Below are 15,506 nucleotides of genomic sequence, written 5' to 3'. Positions count from 1 at the left end.
CTTGCAATCAGGGCACCCCATGGTCTTTCTGATAATCCACATGCCTGCAGCACAGCTCGTCATGGGAAAGGAGCCTCCCCGTCCTGCTTTGAAAGCAAAAAAGCTGTCAGAAACATGGGTGGGGATCTTTCTTCAAATGGGAACGCGCGTTTTGACATCCCTACCCAGATGTCAACGAGATACAACTCAAGCGCGAGGCAATGCTCAGCATTTCTTGAATCTGCAGGACCTGTTGCCTTCTCAACACTACTGCACCCTATTCGTCCTCCACCCTGGGACGAAGGCTGCTGCTCAACGCTGACCAGGGAGACGCAAGATTGACTTGTGTTTCTCCCTCGCCGCAGCTCTGCCTCCTGCCCTGCTGTAGGGGTTGGTGGTGAACAGGCACCTGGGTGACACCGTGCATGGGGATTTAAGCAAATCAGCCCTCTCCTTTCCTTACTGCTATTAGTGGAAAACTTCCAGACTGAACCAGCTGGCTTTTGCTCACAGCAGAGAAGAGCTTGCCTTCATGCCTCTGCTGTTTGTTCACCTGCATCAACCTAGCGCTTGTCCGGCCCCAGACGAGAAAGGCAAATAAGACAGCACCTTTTCAGCCTATTTTACCCTGCCTGACAAGACTAGGGCTCGTTCCAAAAGCCCCTGAGCCAGCATGCTTGCAAAACAGCGTCGGGGATTGCTGTGTGCGGTAACGGCAGCATAGCTCAAATTCTGATCTTATCCGCCTCCAAATCCTCGGCACTGCAGAGCATAAACGGGAGGGGAGAAGTGTTGTGGGCTGAAACTGGTGCTGCCCGTTAACCTACTCGCGTCAAAGACGGTTTTTCCTTGCCCAGCGCATCCGCGGTGCCTGCGCTGCTGCCCCAGCGAAGGGCAGGCGCTGCCGCAGGGGGCTCGAGCTGCTTGCAGAGCCCTGCGGGGAGGCGCGGGGGGCAAAGCGGGGGGTGCCGGATCCACAGATTCACCCCTGGGTGCGGGAGGCAGCAAAGTCCTAACCTTTGGGGTGCATTCGATGCTGGGAGGGTCTGAGTTTAGGTTGGGCTGCTCTCAGCTCTGCTGCAGCCCCCGAGCGCTGCAGCAGCTGCGCCGCGTTCCCCGCCAGCGCGGGCTCGGGGGTTTAACCACCATCCTCAGAAACAACGGCACCGCAAGAGCGGTCTGCACAGCATCGCGACACTGCGTCTAAATACATCCCGGGCAGCAGCACCAGCAGTAAAAGAGAGCAGAAATCGGGGAGAAACGGGAAGGGACGAGTCAAGGAAAGCAAAAAGGAGGGAAGCGCAGAATGGGGGAAGAAAAAGAAACACCAAAGCTACGAGGGAGAGAGGGGGAATGCAAAAAGACAGGAGAGGAAGGGCAGAGTCAACCGAAGGAAGATTAGAGGCTAAGGCAAGAGCTCTGCTGCAATCGGGCAGCCTCGCCGGCCAAAAGCTGGGACATCCCGCGCCGGTGCTGTTGCCCCGCTGCGAGAAGGAGCTGCATGCAGGGGCGGCCCCGCGGCGACTGTGCTGTCCGGCACAAATTCCTACTCCCTGGTGGAGAGGGGGGACCTGAGGGAGAAACGGTCAGTCGGAGGAGAGGCACCTGCACGGGGACAAGACGGGCAACGTCACGGACAATGGCCGGTGGCGCGGGGCTGGAATGAGCGGAGGTCACACACAATGGAGGGATGCGGCTGGCACAGAGCGCGATGCAGTTAATACATACCGGGATTGAATTGCGGGTTATGCTCATAAATCTAACTGCAATTAGTACAGGTTTCTGGATTAGAGAGGACATGAAAAGGAAAGCAGAAGGTTAGAGTGCACATGCCATTGCCCCTTCCAAAGAACCGTTCCCGTTTGCCGTCGCCTCTTGCCGTGACCGCTCTCTGCTGCACCAGCGCCAAGGCACGGCCGAGCCCCAAGCTTGGCAAAGTAACTCCAGAAGCTTGGATTTAGCGCTGCCTGCAATCCCCAAAGCAGGCCCCCTGGTCCAACATGCCACGCGGGCAACAGCGGGCCTTTCCGAACGAAGAGGCCACCCTGCTCCTTAGCGGAACAGGCTGGGGCCGACCACGGCGCCGAGCGGCCGAGCCCTCTTCCGCAGCCGGCAAGCCAAACGCAGCGTACGCCCGCGGCCCGTTTGCGTGCTGGGCTCGCGGCAGGGGAGCGCGCAGCCCGAACGCTGCCTCTCGTTCACCAACCCCCCGGGAAGCACGGCAGCAGCTCAGTGAGATGGTTCGGGGCTGCCCCAAAGGCAGCGCGGCGGGGGGGTGACCCCTCTCGGGAGCTCGGCTCCGTTTCCCGTCTGCTGGGGAGAATGTTCACGAGCTCATCTGCACAAAGAGGGAGCCGAAGCAAGGCCTCGAGTACGGGCTGCTTGGTCCCGGGACCCCCTTGCGCTTGCGCGCGAAGGGGGAAACCGCATGGAGGGCTGGAGCGTGGTGGGGCCATGCCAGAGGGCAGAGCACTGCGGGGTTACGGATGGAGCTGCTCGTAAGCGGGGCAGAAAAGGGTTGATTCAACCCGGGGCCAATTTGCTCAGATTTGCAAAATAAAGCCCGAAACGTAACCACGAGCCTCTAAGCTCCAGTGACTACGTTTCTATGGCGCCTCCTCTGACAGACCATTGCCACCTCCTTTGCTGGACTCTGCTTTTGCGTAATTCTCTGAAAATGCAGGGAGCCGTCACAGGGCTGAGGATCGGGCTCTGTGGTGTCCTGGATAAGGTGGTTTGGGAGGTGCAAAGGGTTAGGGAGGCTGAAATAAGCAGGAGAAGATAAGGCAGGATTACTCTGAGTGAAAGGAGAGGACAGGAGAGAACAGAGGTGGCTGGTCAGAGCCAAAGAGTGGTCTGACTTTCCCTGCAGGAAGACACACGTCCTCCTCGGTCACAACAGATGTGCTGAACGCATGTAGCCATTCTACAAAAACACCATGGGAATACTTGATTTCCCTCTGCTGCAAATCCTCTTGTAAAAGGGAACATGACACTAATCTATGAGGATGAAGAAAACCCTCCCAGAACAGCAGGAAGATCTGATCCACGCTGTCTTGACAGGGGCAGCACAACACAACCACGTTGCGTGCACGACGCCGTCCCACATCTTACCATTGATCTGCGGATCAAAGACAGCCGGCTCTTTGCTTTGTTCTCAGCAAACTCCAGGCTGTTGATGTCCTTGAGACGAGCCTTGTATTTGTTCATCTGCTCTATGACAATTAATTCTACGCAACTGAGGGGGGAAAAACAAAGAAAAAAACAAAATTGGAGTTGAAAACAATTTGGTTTTTATCTGAGCTGTCCCCATCTGTGCCAGAGATCTGCCTCGTCTGAAAGACAGGGAGGGAGAGAACTTCTCCAACTTGGAAAGTCCTGCTCTGTAGGCTGGAAACTAAAAGGTAGTGGAAATTCCCTAAAAGGAGTGGTAATGGACTTAGGATGGATAGAGGAACTCAGACTGGAGAACTGAAGGTGAAGACCCCCAAGGATTACAGCAGAGAAACTCCTCCCCTGAAAAGAGAGACATGGACAAGGAGTGGGAAGCACAAACCCGTCAAAGGCAGGTTGCTTCTGAGGCACAAGTACACATCCCCTGACTTGTTTGCACTCAGCTGAGACAGTAACACAGCAACAACCTCATTTAGGTGTCTCCGTTGGCTTTTTAATACTATCAGGATTGTGTTTTGAGGAAAAAAAAATCCTTTCAGGGTAATAAAATTAGAGGTTGTGCTGTAGCTGAAGTCTAAGAGAGGTTACAAAGAAATCCCTCACAATGACTAGTTTAGAAGACTGAGTCATGCTAACTCAACAAAGGGAGGCAGAGGAATTGATTCCAGTGGGAATATTTTCGGCATTTAAGGCCAGAAAGGACCCCTGTGAGCACGTCTCATCTCCTGCATCACAGCGAGCACAGAAGGGCTCCATGCGATTCTCACATACGAATGTACGGTACTAGTATGGCTCCTACCGCGGGGGTCTCCAAGCCCTTTTGGGTCTTCAACAACTTTAATACATCTCTTGGAGGCAAAGCAATCTCTTATAAAGCCCCAGTAAAACATCCTTCACTGGATGATTTCCCACCACAATTCATCTCAGATGTCCCAATTATCCACTTTTTAATCTATTTAGTATGCGCTAGACTGAATCTGTGTTAAGTGCTTTCCTCTTTCTTTGTAAAATGTTTGGGATTATGTCAAATACCTTAAAGAAATCTAAGTATGCAATATTAATGTTGCTGTCCAGCAATCAAGCACATCACCTCCTCAAAACCCCCAAATAAGTAACAATAAAGATCTGGTTTCCATAAATGTGACTAATTATAAAACTACGTCAGCACAAGCTCCACAACCTCCTGCTAAGATCTGTTGGACATGAGGGGTGCAGAGACCTTATAATCAAAATCTGGAGTGCAAGCTGATCTGCTCTTGTGGATTCTCAGTCACTTAGCAATCCTTGCTTAACAACCTCTCAAGTACTGAGGGAATATGAAATAGTTCATTAAGACCCACTTAATATGCAAAACAGGACAGTGTTTTAAGTTTCCACGCTAGAGGATATCAAAGCTCCCTATGCTGGAGCCGTTTGCCCATACTAACGGTTAGCAACATTTTGAGAAAGCAGGAACTAGATGATTCCATGACAACACCATGTTCTTACGTGGTTGTTTTACTGATGTCCTGAACGCTCTGCAGCGGGTCTGTCGTATCAGGACAGCGGAGGATACAAGGAGCAAATACAATCGCCAAGGCATTAGCTGACATTCGATTGGTCTCTTCCTGGAGGGCAATCCTAAAAGAAAAGAAAAAAAGGAAAAAAAAAATAGATTCATGAAGAAGGCAGTTCCAATTCACTTCCCTCTGGGAGACAAAAGCTCCGGAAACCTCGCAGGACTCCAGCAAGGAAGGGGCTGTCCTTGGCAAGCCCGAGCCCCTGCAGCTGGCCCTTGGCGAGGAAGAGTGCTGGTGCTCCCAGGAAGGCTGGCGCCGGCCGGCCGTACCTCACGAGATGGAAGATGAGGCGCTCCAGGGTGCTGAGATGGGTGCGGGACAGCTGGTCGATGACCGAATACACTCCCCGGACCGTCTCTTTTCTCTCCTGCAGGCCTGGAGAAGACACACCATCCCCGTTAGGGTTTCAGCTGAGCCCCCGCTGCCACCCCAGCTTTGCGGAGGCAGCTCTCCGTGACCAGTAAAGAGCAGCCAGGCATAGGGCTAACCCATACAGACTAAGATAACAGCTCTCCTCCCTCGCACACCACCGTGAACAGGCTCCAATTGCCCTCCTTGCACTTCACATACTCATGGACACTACTAAACTCAGTGATTTTTTATTTAAAAGCTCGTCTGCTATAGCTGGCAGCGGAAAAATATCCTCATGGACACAATTAAAAAAACCACATTTATACCTGTTCCTCATATTTAAAGCAAGGACTACGTTCTTAATACTTCTGCTTAGAAGAGAGATCATCTGGCTACCTGCTAGGGCTGAAATCTCCACTGGACTGTGATGGAAACACATGCCACCAAACGCACGTTGCTCTGCATAACACGGTCTGCATGTTGCTTTGCATAATAACAGGGGCCAAAAATTTGATGTCTCTCCTGGGAACCAGGCAAATGAGATTGGGCAAAACCAGCTGAGCTGGCTCCAACTGTTAAATAAGGAGTTAAGGCGCTCAGAGTAGCCGTAACTTCCCTCTGCCAAGGCGTTCAATGCTGAAGGATGTTCCTTACCCATAGCTCGCAGAAACTCCTCGTACAGTTCGAAGGTCATGAGAGGGTTGGGTAAATCTCTGAGCCACTGCTTGAACACACTGGCAATGACGTGAATATTGTAGTCATCTAAATTCACGTTGTCGATGTCTGCTCACCAGGGTTTGGCAACGGGTTGAAGAGAAAGAAAGCAAAAAAACCCCAAAGTGATCAACACGAGGCCATAAATGAAGCCACTGCATGTACAAAATACTCCTCTAAGACAGAAAACGTTAAAGCGACGCCCCAAAACCACACCACATTCAGTCACGGGAAACCTGGCATCTGATTTCAGCTTCACACATTAAAATCCTGGTCACTACAAGAAGCGCGTTTCCCAGGGCAAGTGGCTTTGTGTGGGAATTGAGATTTTTTTTTGCTGGTATCAGTTTCTGAGGAGCAATTTCCCAAAAGCTCATTTCTTTGGCCCCATTGAACTCTTCTGAGCTCCTTACATCAAACCTGGCTGCTGTGGAGTTTTTGTCTCTATTTGCTTTGGTTTGGGGTTTTTTGTTTTCTGTTTTTTTCTTTTTTTACCTGTATCGAGCCCTTGCCGCAGCTCCTTGATCTTGTTGGTGGACCCCGATTTTCTGTAGATGCCCTCTGTGTACAGCCCATGCATTTCAATGTAGTTGATAAGCTTCTCCACCAGCACCGGCACCGCTCGCTCCTCGCTGGTCAGCCGCGAGAGCTCCACGCCGAACTGCCGAGACGAAAGCTCGGGATCGTACTGGTGGGGAAGCGAAAAAGGACAAGATTGCTTGAAATTCCTTTAAAACGGCCCGAAAGCAACGCTGGCCCAGCCCTGCGCCGTGCTCGGGGCAGACTGCCATTCAAACTGCAGCGCGTTTCAGCTGACCCAGGTTATCTGCAAGTCAAGCTAATAAAACCGTTTGCAAAGGAGGCCAAGACAGCCCTGAAGGCTTAACCTCAGCCCGACGTTTTGCAGGGCTGTCACCACGTCCACCCCATGCCAGCGGCAACCCAAACGCGTGCAGCCCAGGCTTGCTACTGAGCTGCGTCAGAAAAGCAGCTCTTTAAATCAGTCTCCAGGCATGCGTCAAGCCGTGAAAGTTCAGGTTTTCTTTGTTGAACCAAAGCACCGTGTTTATAGTATTCTCAGACCAGCAGAGCCAACGTGGCCGGGCAACAAGGCCCAGGGTGCTACTCTACCTCCCACCGCTCTGCCACAGTCACCAGGAACGATTTCAGCGCCTGAAGACGATGCATGAAACAGAATGGGTAAACCTGAGTCTCGGATACCTACATCAACTCACAGCATTGGCAACTACAAAAGATCTGTGAAAAAATACAACGTCAAAATAAGAGCGAGGAAAAAAAAAAATCCGTATCCATCAGGAAAGCCCTTTGGCTGACCGTAAATGCTCACTGGAGATTTGATATTCAGCAAATTTGAAATGTGCTGCCCAGCCCCAGCCAAGGAATTCTGGAGCAGCTCTTGTTGTGTTCCAGTAACGAGCAAGGTGGTGGTGGACAGGTGACAGGTCAAAGTTCTCCTTACAAGCACTCTTCCATCTTGTTTTTCACATTCAAGGTCATCCTTTCACCAATGAAAACCGTATCACCATGAGAGATCTGGGAAGATTTCTGTACCGTTTAGTGCTCTATGCAAAAAACACACCAGGAAGCAGCCTTGGGAACATCTGGTTTCAGCTTCTAGTTCAAGTTCATGATCTACTGTTCAACCATCTCTTAACCTTTTAGCGCAGGACCTGTTTGGCTGCAAAAACTATCATCAAATGTGATGCCACAAAAATTGCGTGTTGTTTCACTCAAACAGAGGGCCACAAATACTGGTATCAAGGGACTCAGAAATGCGAGGGTGAAGGCAATTCTGCAGCCACCAAGATGAGCTTGGCATTCTCTCAAGTCCACCAGAAGTCCGAAGAAACAGATCCGTTTGGGGACAAGGTTAAAAAGCAGTTACAAAATTGACTGTTGCCTGAAAATAAAGATTTTCTTAAAGCATAATACACAGTCTGCGGCACTCTCTCTCTCAGAACAACCCTAAAAACGTTAATCCATCAAGCACAGACGAGCCAAAGCCTTCCTATGGAAGGACCTCAAACGCCTATGCGGAAAGCTCATGGGGAGAAACCATAAATTCATTTCCTTGTTTACAGCACAACAACTTTCTTGTGTAGAAAAACCCCAAGGAATAAGAACGCTCTGAACATCTCCAAGCAACTATTTAGAGCTGTATTTGTTTTTAGGTTTCATTTCTCATGGAAGGTAACAAAAAAAGGACCAAAAGATCAACAAAGAAATACACTAATATCTCTTTCTTGACATTTAACTAATTAATCTGCATCAGGTGGTTATTCTACTCCAGCAAAATTTTCCCTGGCCTGAATTCCCTTCCTGTTTGTTATAATGCTGGGTGTGCGTCATTGAACAGTGGCCAAGGTGACAGGCTTAGACTGCAGACCCAAGAGCATTAGGACAAACTTCTTGTTTTCCTACCTAAATAGCAGCATACAGCAAAGCCCTAAGGTCTCCTCAGCAGGAGACACAGCTGCTCAGGTCTCAAATCACAGATGCAAAATGTCTAAAAGTATGCGAGGCAAGACCATATTCTTTGAAAATAAAAAATCAGAGAGCTCATGAAACTTACGTTTGTAGAGCAAAAACTCAGAGAACCCCTTCCCGGCTATTTTGCAAAGATGCAATAGATGGACTGTCAGGAAGGGGAAAAGTGCAGTAGAAATACTACATCAGAGCAAATACGTTCAAATATCCAAAAGGGAGGTCAGATTATTTCTTGGGAAGAATATAATCATATGGCTTTATGGGAGCTGTACACCCGAGATACCTCCTAGGGAGCTGATAAAGCTTTACGCACATTATTATCCCGGCTGTAGAATGCTTTTTTGAGCAAAAGCAGCATAAAATAAATGACTGCAAAAAACCCCCACAAAACAGCTTGATGATTCATTGTTATCTAGAAGGACCTGCTGCATTCATTCACTGTCCTCCATACACTTAAACCTGGCAAACAATATTTAATTCACCTCTAATGAGCACCGGTGAGTGCTCTCACACCTTCCGCCCACCCTCACTCTGCTGCCGGTTCCCAGCCTCCTGCCGCCCCCTCAGCCGTGCTGCCACCTCTGTTTGGGACGATCGGGGACCAGCAGGGTTAAGAGGAACCGTTATTTTTGCACGCGGGGGTGGGAACAAAAGCTCCGGGCTTGCAAAACCCTGGGGTTGAACATGTCACAGCAGGCCCTGCTCCTGGCAGCGGGCTGCAAGAACACCATGCAAGCATGTGGATTCCTTCGCTTCTAAAAATAAACATAAAAAACCGTAGCAGCCGAAAAAGCTGCAGTAACGCAAATCAAGGAACTGCACGACATGCCATGCTCTGGGTACTGTAAGCTCTCCATACAGCCCAGATTTTGATCAAAAACGTTATCTTCTGACGGCAGCTGTATTCAACTTTGAAGTCCTTGGAAACTATAAAACGAGGTTATAGCTCCATTCAATGTAGTTGCAAGGCAGGGAACATCGGTGCAATAGGGACCGCATGACAGGGCAGATGGACCTCCGTGTGTCTTGTATTACTACCAAAATACATATAATCACAGAAGCATTAGTAGGAAGAGACTTCTGGAGGTCTCTACTCCAATCCCCCGCCTGAAGGATTATTGCCAGCATTGTATGAATTTGTGTACCTGCAAATATTTTCTTTAAAGGGCTATATAAGACCAGGATCACGGTCTGAAAGATGATAAAAGGAATGAGAGAAACTTACCTTTTTGGAGCACTTGGTCGTGGTTTTAAGACAGCACTTCTTGTGACAAGCATATTTACACACTGTAACAATGGAAAAAAAATATTTAGCAATTCAAAACTTCAGGCCTCTGCACGAATGCAAATTGATTAGCTCCTCTCAGGATGAGAAGGTCAAAAGCACATAGAATTTGCATTTGTCAGGGGGCAAGCCTATATTAGATCCGCCCAAACAACAACAAAAGAATGAACCCTTTAATTTTAAAGGCACCGTATTTAAGTCTCTGTAACATTAAAAAAAAAAATCTGACACATCAACTCAGAAAATAATCCATGAGTCACTTGGAGCTATCAGACATGGATACGCTTAAAGAGGTTGGAAATAGCACCTAATTTTTACACTTCCTGCATCGGATACGAGCCTTAAATACCATAAGGTTGGCACTTTCAACTTAATCAAAGAAACATTGGAAAAAATGAAAAAAATAGATCAACATCTCCCGGTTCCTCTTCCATTTTCCTGATCTCCTCAAACGTTCAGATGCTTTGAAATCAAATGGTCTAAACCAAAGCAACATGTCACGGGCACAAGACCCACAAAAACTGTGCAGCCTGGAGCTGTAGGACACGTTTGCCATTCCTGCCTCACCAACTCTCCTTACCATCTATCTTAAAGCGCAACTTAAGTGTTGCTTGACCAGCATCCAGCCACGGGACAAGACTTGTAATGCAAAGCTCCCAAGCACAGAAGTAAACCTACTGCAGGGACTGCTGTGTGATGAACTTACTAGTTGGCTTCAGAAGCCCTTAAGATGGCCCAAAAGCTAACCTCTTATGAAAAATGCAAGGTATTTGCGAGTCTGGCGTTGCAGGAAACAGTAGCGAACATCTGTCAGAGCCTAAAAGCCATCGCTGGGGAAAACGAGCATGCGGAAAGTCAAACAGACCATGCTTACATTTACAAACAGAAGCCCTGTCCATTATCCAGATCAAGGAGGAACAATATTCACAGTAGGTGGGGATGCTGTACTGGGTGGCCTTAAAAATGTGCCCGTTGTGCTCTTCCACCTAGGACAAAACGCAGGGGGTGGGAGTCAGTGGTGAGTAAAAAGAGCTGGACGCACAGCCTGCTGCAAAATAGGTTGATGAACAAGGTCAGCTTTCTGACACCCTCCTTCCTTGGCAGTGGGGGCTTTTATTTAGAGCAAGTTTGCCATTTGCATTTCCTTTTTGGACCGATTACCAGCCCAGAGGTGTGTTTAGTCCAAATTTTCCTCACTGACAGCAGCCAGTAGTGGAGGCTTAGAGAGAAAGTATAAGAAGCAAAGTGCTCCTTCCCCTCATTTGCACTCCCAGTATCTGGCAAACTGATTTAAAGACTGTTGAAAGCAAACACGTGCAGCCAGACCATCACATTCAAAGCTATGAAGGCATCAGCATATGGAGCATGTTTTTAGAGAACGACCTCTACTGGTCTTTGCCCTGAATGTAAATGCTAACTTCGAGCCCGTCATTTTGGATACGGCTGTTCACAAGCAAAGCAAACCATCTTGCCAATGTTTGTAGCACATCCTTTCATGGCTGCATGTTCAGGGTGCAGCGTTTGGATCTCGCCATAGGACAGGTTGTTAGCAGGTCTCTTATCGGTTGTAATTCTGGCCACGAGGGCATTAATTCTTTAACGTACAGGCCTGAAGTGCTCAACTCACCACATCTGCTTCTTTTTTTCTTCTCTTTTTTCTCTCCGTTTTTGGCACCTAGTATTAAAAAGAGATTTAAAGTGTATTTATGGACAATTTCAACAGGCAAGGTCCACAGAGGTCTCATCTCTAACCCTTTTTGTCTCCTTGCATCCCCACCTGCAGCCCCAGGACAGTCGCTCCAGAGAGCACTAAGGATGGAAAGAAGCTGTCCAGAGCCTGGTGGGGACCAGCCTCCTCTGCTAGAGGTGCTGGCCCTGATCTCAGCAAGCTCTGCAACTTCAGCATTGGGCAGCCCAGGTCCTACCTGCCACAGCTTGGTCGCTTCACCTCGAACCTGTCTAGCCCTCAAGGATATCTGCCTCTTTTGACTAGCAGCAGTAGGTGTCAGGGCTAAAATAGCACAAACTTGGCTTCTATGCCTATGAAACACCCCATTTTCACAAATCCCTTGGGCAACAGTCACAGTTTTCATCTCAGAGCTGGCATTAGCTGTTGGTCTGGCTCCAAGCCCAGCATCAGTGGCCTAAAGCTCTCCGATCTCAGGCAAGATGCCAAAGAAGTACCTGGCACAGCACTGCAGCTGGAGCTGATCCTCAGCTGATCCCAAGAACACCTGCCTAGAGAGCCAGAGGAGAGAGTATTTGCTCTCCCCCGTGCATGGTACAATAAACACCGTCTTCCAAGCCTAGCTTAGGATCCAGTGGTTGTTCTTGCAGGAAAATATGGAGAAGAAAGTGAGGAGCTCGCGTTTGTGAAAGGCAGTATAGACACACTGCAAGATCTGACTGCTCTAATGACTACCTAGACCCTGAGGACAGTCACTGCCCAGCTCTGTCCCCTTCTCCTGCAACCAGACCTGATGCTGAAGGACATCCTCCTTAAGGAAGAGGCTGAGAGACTAGGGAAAAAAAAAATCTCTTATAAAAGCAATATGCTGACTGGACAGGGCATCTGAACATGCTCTCAGAGCCCTAAACAATTGTGCAGAACTTTCACCTGTTTTTTCTCATCTCTCAAATATGCGAAGAAAAAAGATCACCAGGAAGTGCCTTTCCAACTGTCCAGTGTTGCAGTTTTGCCCTGGAGACACACTCCACACACTGGCAGTGGCCTAGGGCCCTGCTCAACCCAGAAATGAACTCAGGTTTGCTAAGCCCACAGTGCACCACAACCAGGGAATCATGCCTTGTGTGCCGGCATATGCTGTCCACCTCGGCCCTTAGGACATGCTGAGCATGGGTGACTCTCTCTCTCTATGGCTCAGTGCTCAGTTTTTTCCATCCAAAGTCTCTCAGAAAGCCACAAGCCGTATCCGCGCAGAATGCTCAGTACAGAGAATCACCCAAAGGCATTTGAAAGTCTCACTTGAACCTCATCCCTGAAGTCTCCCCTCCTGCTTCCAAGGGCTCCCACCCAAGAGTCACTACAGTCTGCGGATGAACTCTCCTCTCCATCAAGGTCACTGAAGACGTGCTGCCAGTGCAGCTCCAGCAAGGGGATCCCTCAGGAAATCCCACAGAGGTCCTGGGCAAGGCTGCCCAGGGCCATCTCCCATCACTGACCCCCTCACTAAATGAGTGAGGCAGCAAAAAGAGTTGCCTGGACCAGTGGCCCCGCTAAGTGAGATGATGTAACCCCTTTTTGGTGGTCAAGGACTAAGCAGAAGAGAAGATAACAGTCTCCAAGGTTCCCACATGCCTATGCAGAGCACCACCCCACAGAAAGACAGTTTATAAATCTTCAGTGGGCTAAGAAAAAAGTGACAACTACCTTCACTGCGGTGTAGTCCAGGGGCTTGTACTCTATCATATATTCATCCAGAAAGACTTTGAAGGTATTGACCCAGACTTTAACTGGAGACTCACTCCAGTCCCTCTGTTCGAGCCTCATGGTCTTCTCCAAAATCTGCTCAAACAAGGCGTACAGGTCCTTATACCGGATGCTTTTCCCATCATCCATCTTTAAATAAACAGAAGCAAAAAGAAAAGAGATTTTTATATTCACCAGACTGCCTTTTCTGCTCCGAACAATTGTTTTAGCATGACTGGCATCCAACTGCTTTGGAAAAGTACAAGTATGACTAAAAGAAGGAAAAAGGAATCATCTAATACAGAATTGTTTCATGACCGTAGTCAGGGAGCTTCTTAGTGTATGGAATACCTGGGGAGCTGCCACGAGCTACATTAAACGCCTGTTTGCGTAATATCATAGAGGGAACTTTTCCTACAGTCTTGGCACTAACATGGCCTGGCTCAGTGATTGCTGTGAAGATTCAGAAGCAGCAGAAGAGCAGAGCTCCATGTTTCTCAGAGGTCCACAACCCACAAATCTAGCACAAAGGCTTCCAGACACTTTGGGTGGCAAATAGGAGTTTACTGACTTACTGCCATCTCCCATTTGACTGGGAGCAAGCTGTGAGTAGGAGACTAGAAACCTCCACTCAAAGTATGCTGCTGAGGGCTGGCTAATGAGGAAGCATTAGTCTGAATTTACAATGTTATGGGACCAAATACAGAGCAGGAGCACCTTTCATTTGGGCTAAGCAGACGAGGAATGAAAGCATTGGCACCTTCATACCACTAAGAGAACTCAGCGCACCTCATTTCTTCTGAACGGTGAAGGTCCCACTTGTCGCGCTGTCACTTACCGCTAACGCCGAGGAGTAAAAGCTGAAGATGTTTTGTCGGAACTCCTTCAGTGCTTTTTTGAACACGACATCCACCAAAGTGTCCTTCTTACTGTCCTCATTATCCAATTCATTCATCTGAGAAACCAAAGCATTTTATGCACTAATACAACTTGTGCTGAGACAGAGCACTATGTAAGGTTGGTGTCATCTGTGAACTCAAGAATAGTCTCCACTGTGTTATTACAAGGCAGTTTCTACCGCCTGCAAACTTAGCACTTAGAAACTTGAGGACTTCCTTGCAGTCTTCCTCTCCTAGCCTCCTGGGTCACTCAGTTGTGATCGGGGTCAGCTCAGAGCAACGGAAGTAGCAAAGGTGCTGTGTCTGTGCAAAACGACTGTGTTACGTGTGCATGGCGTGCCCACCTTTCCTCCCACTCCTGCCCTGGTGCACATTGCCACGCTGTGCACGTTTGGCAGTTTTGCAAATGCAACTGAAGCTTTCCCCTAGCTGGATTATTGATATTGCTACTGCTCCCCACAAAAAAAAAAATACGGTTTTGCTCCCTCTGTCTGCTCTTTGTGCTCTCTCATGATTCAACTGGAGTGGTAATGACAGGCTTTACCTTTTTTAGGAGAAATTCATCCATGCTTTTCAAGTCACTAGCACTGGTTATGATCTGCAGCGAGTCGTTCTGCCATTGCACGGGCTCCAGAGCTACGTTGCTGATCTTGACGCTGCGCTTGCGCTTCACTTTGGGAGACGGCTCTTTGTTCTCCTTAAATTCTTTGCGGTAGAGTCCTGACAGCTCTGGACTCCGTGGGGGTGTCAGATGGTGAGGACCCAACTCTACGGCTGATAATTAAGAAGGGGAAGAGAGAACGAAGTGGAGGTTAGTTATCTTTTTCTCTGGCTGCCCAGAAATGCTGTAGCAACATTTGTTTGTAACCAACTTCACTGAAGCTCTGCAGTGTATTTTGTTTCTCAGCATCTCCTGCATTATGTGAGATCAAGCTGTAAGCAACGAAAATGTTTTTTCTCAACCACCTAAGGTCTAAAAGAGAAGTAGAGTCCTTTCTCTGGCAGCAAGCAAAATCTGTTTCTTGATGAAGTCTGAATGAGTGAAGAATCAAGCTTAATCTCTCAGAGCTATATTGACAGAAACATGGCAAGGTAACACGTAGGAAAAATAGTTCCACCACTAAAATAAGGAGATAGGATTCAGAATAAACCTGTGGAGGAGAAAAGGGCTATATTTATATGGTACTTAGAGCGAGATTAAATTTTATTTTCTCCACTGGTTTTTCCCTCTGCCGAGAGGGGAAACATCTGTCAACGGCCAGATGGCTGCAGCGAGGATTAGTGACATGGGGATTGTGTCGCTCCTGGAAAATGGAACGTGCTACTCAAAAGGCACAGAATCCACTTCCGAGCAGCACACAGCATCTCCTCACAGGGAGAGAGAGAGTCTGGCCCGTATCCTAATGAATAAAGTGGTAATCTCTATTCATAAAACTATAAGGAAATTTGAAAAGAAATGCTATTTGTTTTCGTTATACTGCACACTGTTTTTTCTGAATTTTTTTTGACTTCTTCAAGACCAGTTTTAGATCCTCTCTTCTAACTTCCTTGCCATCCTTTCAGGTTGGTGTTATCTGTGAACTCAAGGAAAATAGTCTCCACTCCAT

General features: G+C 48.3%; 1 protein-coding gene across 1 annotated transcript in view; it reads right to left on the bottom strand.

Moving 5' to 3' along the window:
- The window catches only part of MYO9A (myosin IXA), a 175,744-nt gene that overhangs the window by 7,851 nt on the left and 152,387 nt on the right, over window positions 1-15,506 (bottom strand). Inside the window, exons 29-39 of the mRNA XM_067305346.1 lie at window positions 14,444-14,673; window positions 13,839-13,955; window positions 12,962-13,150; window positions 11,198-11,245; window positions 10,445-10,556; window positions 9,511-9,572; window positions 6,273-6,465; window positions 5,718-5,846; window positions 4,982-5,087; window positions 4,642-4,773; window positions 3,094-3,217 (exon numbers count right to left, since the gene is read on the bottom strand). Of these exons, the coding sequence (XP_067161447.1) occupies window positions 3,094-3,217; window positions 4,642-4,773; window positions 4,982-5,087; window positions 5,718-5,846; window positions 6,273-6,465; window positions 9,511-9,572; window positions 10,445-10,556; window positions 11,198-11,245; window positions 12,962-13,150; window positions 13,839-13,955; window positions 14,444-14,673 (1,442 nt within the window). The remainder of the gene's footprint in view (window positions 1-3,093; window positions 3,218-4,641; window positions 4,774-4,981; window positions 5,088-5,717; window positions 5,847-6,272; window positions 6,466-9,510; window positions 9,573-10,444; window positions 10,557-11,197; window positions 11,246-12,961; window positions 13,151-13,838; window positions 13,956-14,443; window positions 14,674-15,506) is intronic.

Source organism: Apteryx mantelli, chromosome 15, assembly GCF_036417845.1.
Source record: "Apteryx mantelli isolate bAptMan1 chromosome 15, bAptMan1.hap1, whole genome shotgun sequence".
Classification (NCBI taxonomy): domain Eukaryota; kingdom Metazoa; phylum Chordata; class Aves; order Apterygiformes; family Apterygidae; genus Apteryx; species Apteryx mantelli.
This window is presented reverse-complemented; position numbering and strand designations above follow the sequence as displayed.